The sequence below is a fragment of the Glycine soja genome, chromosome 3, assembly GCF_004193775.1.
Source record: "Glycine soja cultivar W05 chromosome 3, ASM419377v2, whole genome shotgun sequence".
In the NCBI taxonomy this organism is placed as follows: domain Eukaryota; kingdom Viridiplantae; phylum Streptophyta; class Magnoliopsida; order Fabales; family Fabaceae; genus Glycine; species Glycine soja.
The window spans coordinates 39,209,291-39,215,290 of record NC_041004.1 but is presented as its reverse complement, the minus strand read 5'-3'; the positions used below and the strand labels follow the sequence as shown (position 1 = coordinate 39,215,290).

Here is a 6,000-nt window from a genome sequence, read left to right as displayed (position 1 = left end):
AAGATAGATAGGAATAAGGTAGAAAGCAGGGAAGGATGGTAACTAGAATTACAAAATTAAATGTGAAGTAGAACATTAAAACCTAAATATTATGTTATGTTTTATCCAAGTTTATAACCTAATAAATTATGCAATTCTGGATAAAAATTAAATACTACTAATACTTGCAGCTCTATAATAAAAAAACTTTAAATTCTCAAAAACTATATTGTGTTTCATCAATTCACCAAAAAAAAATATTGTTTCATCGACAAACGTGGAAGTTTACTCGATTTTTAAATTAAGTATTTTTTTTTTCCTTTTTTGAAGACTGAAAAGATAACACAAGATTAACGCCTACCAACCCAACACCTAGACCTAACAGTGGAAAGATTGTAATTTGTAACACGAACGCGTATAAATCAAATTGAAATGCAGCACAATAGCAGTTACGCTTTGTTTGGATGCGGAAATAAGTAAGGCGTAAGCAGTGACATAAAAAGAAGTAAGAGAATAAAGCAACTAGTTTTTTAGATTATTAATATTGAGAAAAAGGAAAAAAATAAATAAAAGTTAATTTTTATCTCTGCTAATTTTTTTTTTATGAATCTCTGCTAGTTTAGTTCAGTAGAGAAATAAAAGAACAAAATGATATGTATATATAAAGACTTTTTAATTCTTATATGAAATAATACACGATGTAAAAAAATTTTATAAATAAAACTTAAAATATTTTTCAACTTTATTATCCCTTGTAGTTAATTACTAATAATTTATAATAAATTGAGATATATTTATAATTTTATATAATCAATTTGTAATAAATTATTATTGGTTTTTTATGTTTAAATAGATATATATTAAAAGCAGTTATATATTTATATGGTTTTGTATTAAATGCTTTGTTTGTTTAGAATATTTTTAATATTTTTTGTCGGCTTCAATTAATTATGACTTTTGGGTTTACAAAAATGGGCTGATGTTAAGATCCATCAGATGATAGTGAAGTCCAAAGAAGACAATTACTATTTCCATCCTAATTTTGCTAGGTACACCCCACTTTCTTTATAATTTGACTATCCAGTGTACCTTTTTCCTTAAAGGAGTACACCCATTATAATCTCTTTTTCTCTTCCAGAAATGACTTTCCTGAATAACATATACTTATTTAAAAAATATATTTTCATAACTGATATATAGTTCCAAAAATACATTTTTGGAATTGGTATACATTATTCTAGAAATACATTTTCCAACATAATAAAACATTCATTAACTAAATTAAAAGTGACTATAACTTATAATCGTTGACATGGTAAATCTAGATTACAAGATGAATGCTTAATTAAATGCACTTAAAGGAGAAAAAGTCACTCTCAAAAGCTTTACTTTGCAATTAAGATGTATAATAGATGTGAATCCCACACCTCTTAGAATTTCTCTTCTATTTCCCCACATCCACGCCCACACCCACACCCACATTTTCTCTCACTATTGTTTCAAACAACAGAAAATCCCATTTTTCCACACATTTATTTTTTAGTTTTCTCTCTAAAATCACTGCAACCTAAGCATTCAATTGCTTCACGAAAAATATGAACAGAAGATATGCCGATATGCCATACATTTTCCCAAACTACATTTTAATTAAGCTTCAACAACCGCAAGGAATCATCCATTTAGAATGGTGGGGAATGGGATTTTCTATGAAAGTTGTTAGGAAGATATGGAGCTAGAACATGAGAAAACAAAAAGGTAATACCGTGCAAGAGAGGTTGTTGGACTGGATTTATATGAATACTTACATTTTCTTGATCGGAAAAACAAAAAAGAAAATAGGATATAGGTTGAAATGTGTTATTTTATTTCACCCAAAACTTATTCTCAAAAGTTATGCGACATTATTTTTTTATATAATATCACACCATTCTTGAAAGTAAGTTTTGAATGAAATAAATAATTTGAGTTGCATTTATAAGGTTTGGTGCTTGGTTAAGTAAGTTTGATTTTACCCTTAAGATTTTTTGTTTTGTTTTGAACAAGACCCTTAAGACTAGTAAAACTTAAGAATTTCTTATCCACGTACCACGTTCTTAGGTAGATATCAAAGTAACCCTTACTGCGAATTGTAATGATAGAGTCAAGCATTATCAGATGATTACGCAATGGCATGGTGCTCAATATTCTATCATACTAATCTCTGATTTCATACAAAGCATGAATATTCACATTAAATTTAAAGTGTGACATACAATAGGCATTATGTGCAATTTACTCATATAACTTACATCAATAAAACAAAGGAAGCGTGTTCAACTCAGAACCACTCACACCCTACAAATAGCCATCCCTCTTATCTTGTTCCTCCGCTTCCTTGTTAGCAGCTTGAACGGACTTGAACCACAGAAAAGCCTGAAGAATTAAACATTAAGACATCACCACTAATCAACAAGTTATTACTATTAATGTTAATTGATTTCCTTAATTTTACTTTGGGCTTCTCAATCTGAACATAGATGGATAATAATTACCGATGAGGGAATGCCGGTGAAGACAAAAAAACCAAGCAAGGGAGCATAAAACACGCTGTCAGAGCTTAATACTCCGAAAACAGGCTTTTGATTCACATATTCGAAAATGGAGCCTATCTGTGGAAGCAAAAGATGAATAATACAAACTACATATGAGTGAAAAGTAGGAAACAATAAAAAGGAAAAACAATTAGTAATAAGATGCTGGTTAGTTACAGCGGCAATAGCAGTGATAGCAGAGGCAAACAAATAAGCATAGAACGGGATCTCAAATCCTTCTTGTTGCGAACTGTTGTTGTTGGGCTCGTCCCGGGCCCACGGCGGAGGTTCATCGGAGTCCGGTTTGGCCCACGAAGGGATTTTTTCATCGGACTTGCTTGATTCAGCAGAGCCTTGAGTCACCGCAACCACAACTAACCTGTGCGGTGTTTTCCTTTTTCTCTGATTGTTTTTAGGAACTCCCAAAAACGTTGTAGGGTGTGATACATGTTGATTTTGCACTGCACCTGCACACGACAATGTTAAGAAGCTGCTGCAACCGTCACTCGCTGCCATGACTTTTTTTTTTTTTCTTTCTTTCTTAACGCACAAATCTGCAGCACTTTCAGAGTTCAGGTTCAGCCAGTGAAATCTTATCCCACGTTTGGGCCCGTGTCGGCTAATGCCCTTAATGGGCCGGCTGTAAGTGAAATGAAGATATTGGGAGTTGATATTCGTCCCACAAAATACTATTGGCCCCTATCTCCTAACGAAAAGACTATTCTGCCCCCATTCCAAAATTCTCCATCTTTCCCTCTTCCCCACACCCCACCTTCTTGGCACCCCCTTCTTCTTCCCCCTTTTTTGGTAAATGAAATTGTGATTTTATTGTAAATACAACCACAAAAGAATCAAGAATTTGTTTGTTTTTTCAAAAACAAAAATGATCAGACAATGGAAATATGATTTTGTTGTGATCTCAATATGAATTTTGTTGTGTCATCTTTTTTAATTTTGGAAGAACACAATGAAAAGATGATTTTTCTGTGTTGCCATAGAAACATGATTTTTTTTCCCCTGTTTAGGAGTGCCAGAGAAAATAGCATCAAAATCATAATTCGATTGAATTGTTTGGAGTGACATATAAAAATAAAAAAAATAATATGATGATTCCATTGAATCAAACACAATACAATGAAATTAAAATTTCATCGTATAAGAGAGGGTGCAAAAAATGATATACAATAGAACCATAATTTTGTGGGAAGGATATTTTTGCAAAATATGTTTCAAGGGACCATTAACATTTTTCTTAGGACCAATAGCAATTACAAAAATGTTTGGTGGACCCGGAAAAAAAAAAAAGAGGTGAAATTATTTGAAATGCAAACTCCCACGCAGGCAAGAGTGACCGCGCGCGCGTTGAGATTGGGAAAATTTAAGATATCACTGTCATTTATTCACATCCACATCCACTATTCCCTCTTCGTTCCTTTGCCTCTTTCGCTTTTGCTTCCTAGGTTTTTTTTTTTTTGTGTCGATGGCGGGAAAAGGAGGGAAGGGGCTTGTGGCCGGAAAAACCACGGCAGCGAACAAGGACAAAGACAAGGATAAGAAGAGGCCCGTCTCTCGTTCATCCCGTGCTGGGATCCAGGTAACCCATCTTCTCTTTTTCTCAGATTTTGTGTTTTTCGTTCTGAATTGCCCTTGTTTTCAACCGAAACATCATGAATTGAACGAAATTTGACTAGGTTTCATGCCCCACGTGTTTGTTATGTGCTGGATGTAATTTGTGTTCCTGTAATGGTTGTAGAAGTTTGGTTTCTGATGTTTGGTTCTAATTCAACCATAAAGCAAGAACCTTTTGTTGTTTTCATTATGAATTCTCAACTGGTGATAGTAATTGCTCAGAATTGTGCCAGATAATGTAAATTACCGTGAGGCGTAAATTTTTTTTTTTGGTCAATTTCGTGAGGAAGTTTTTTTTAAAAAAATTATTTTTACAGAAGCCTGTTAGTTCAAGTGACAATAAAGTCTCAAACTTGAGTCTTGTGAATGAAAAAAATAGGATTTGAAAGGATTTTTTCTTTTAAGTGCCTGACTTGGCTCAAATTATTTTAAGGATCTAAAGAGAAGTTGATTGTTTTCTCAAAATTTAAGCTTTTGGGAACAATCAAGACGCTTTTGAATTGTTAGTTTATAGGGTCGATGATGAAGTTTGAACTTAAGATCTCACCCAAGTGTGTACTTGGGTTACAGTTCCCTTGAATTTAACTCACCTTTTTCTTCAATTCACAAGTGTTGTTGCTTTTGTGCTTTGGAAAGTGTAAATGTATATTTGATGCCTTTGAAATGACAATCCAAACACACTAAACTTTTAAACTTTCCACAACTATGCCAACTCTAGTACTTTTGTTGAAATTTTTTGATGCATAGATTTGGTTGTTTTGGTTTTGTTGGATGTAGTTTCCTGTGGGACGTATCCACAGGCAGTTGAAGCAAAGGGTGCAAGCAAATGGACGTGTGGGGGCGACTGCTGCTGTGTACTTGGCCTCCATTCTGGAATATCTGACTGCTGAGGTGCTGGAGCTGGCAGGGAATGCTAGCAAAGATCTTAAGGTGAAGAGGATCACACCAAGGCACTTGCAACTTGCTATCAGGGGAGATGAAGAACTTGATACCCTCATCAAAGGGACCATTGCTGGCGGTGGTGTCATCCCTCACATTCACAAGTCTTTGATCAACAAAGCGGCCAAAGAATGAAAATCAAACGCCTCTTTGCTTCTCCTATTATGTGTTTCTTTATGTTTATGTAGTGTTAGTAAGTGTAGTAGGCCTTTGCTACTGTTTAAGAACAGATGTTGATGTTATTGTGTAAATGGTCATTCTATTGGCTTTTAACTTGCCTGTTGTGATACTCCTGGAATTGTAACGCTGTTGGATTTTAAGAGTTCTTTGTATTAGCTTCGGTGTTTGATTTAGTTGTTTTTTCTGGCCATTTATCTCACTGATATTGGCTTGTTTTTATTTTAATTGACCTTTGCTAAATGATAACTCTCAGTGATTTAGTGAACTGGGAATATCAACGTATGAATGTTCTTTGCACCGAGTTGTGCTGAATGGTGTAAGCAAGCCTGTTCATGGTTTGGTCACTGATTTTGGCTGAACACTTAGAGAAAATGCTCAATGGATTTTTCTGAATTTTAGAACTTTGCATTACTATTCAAAATATGAACATTTTCATAGACTAAGTGACCATTGAGCATTTTCTACAAGTGTTCAGCCAAAATTAGTGACCAAATCAAGAACAGTGGTGCCTGTATTTCTCAAAGCTCAACAGATCTACAAACTTAAGGGTCAATAAGAGTGGGGATAGATCTACAAACTTGGGTCAATGTTCACAAAAAGTTGTATTAAAAGTTTAGATCTATTTTAAACAATTTAATAATTTCATAGACTAAGTTAACAATTCTCCATAATTTTATTGACTAATATACGTATACGCTGGCTC

General features: G+C 33.9%; 2 protein-coding genes across 2 annotated transcripts; one reads left to right on the top strand and one right to left on the bottom strand.

Annotated features, from left to right (window-relative positions):
* Positions 1 to 2,134: 2,134 nt before the first annotated feature.
* Positions 2,135 to 3,111, bottom strand: LOC114406890. Its single transcript, XM_028369738.1, has 3 exons — positions 2,727 to 3,111; positions 2,511 to 2,627; positions 2,135 to 2,391 (listed from the first exon to the last, which is right to left on the bottom strand). Exons 1-3 carry the CDS (start codon positions 3,063 to 3,065, stop codon positions 2,314 to 2,316), a joined length of 534 nt encoding a protein of 177 aa, XP_028225539.1. The 5' UTR covers positions 3,066 to 3,111; the 3' UTR covers positions 2,135 to 2,313.
* Positions 3,112 to 3,903: 792 nt separating this feature from the next.
* LOC114406889 (histone H2A variant 1-like) lies at positions 3,904 to 5,470 on the top strand. The gene is made up of 2 exons (XM_028369737.1): positions 3,904 to 4,143; positions 4,956 to 5,470. The coding sequence occupies exons 1-2, from the start codon at positions 4,030 to 4,032 to the stop codon at positions 5,250 to 5,252; spliced, it is 411 nt and encodes a 136-aa protein (XP_028225538.1). The 5' UTR covers positions 3,904 to 4,029; the 3' UTR covers positions 5,253 to 5,470.
* Positions 5,471 to 6,000: the final 530 nt, after the last annotated feature.

What these genes read in the sequence shown, in the direction of transcription:
- LOC114406889 (XM_028369737.1), top strand. Translation starts at nt 4,030, where the DNA reads ATGGCGGGAAAAGGAGGGAAGGGGCTTGTGGCCGGAAAAACCACGGCA. An exon ending in CATCCCGTGCTGGGATCCAG is followed by an intron (nt 4,144 to 4,955) that starts GTAACCCATCTT and finishes TGTTGGATGTAG; the next exon opens with TTTCCTGTGGGACGTATCCA.
- LOC114406890 (XM_028369738.1), bottom strand. Translation starts at nt 3,065, where the DNA reads ATGGCAGCGAGTGACGGTTGCAGCAGCTTCTTAACATTGTCGTGTGCA. An exon ending in CTATCACTGCTATTGCCGCT is followed by an intron (nt 2,628 to 2,726) that starts GTAACTAACCAG and finishes TTGCTTCCACAG; the next exon opens with ATAGGCTCCATTTTCGAATA. An exon ending in TCACCGGCATTCCCTCATCG is followed by an intron (nt 2,392 to 2,510) that starts GTAATTATTATC and finishes TTAATTCTTCAG; the next exon opens with GCTTTTCTGTGGTTCAAGTC.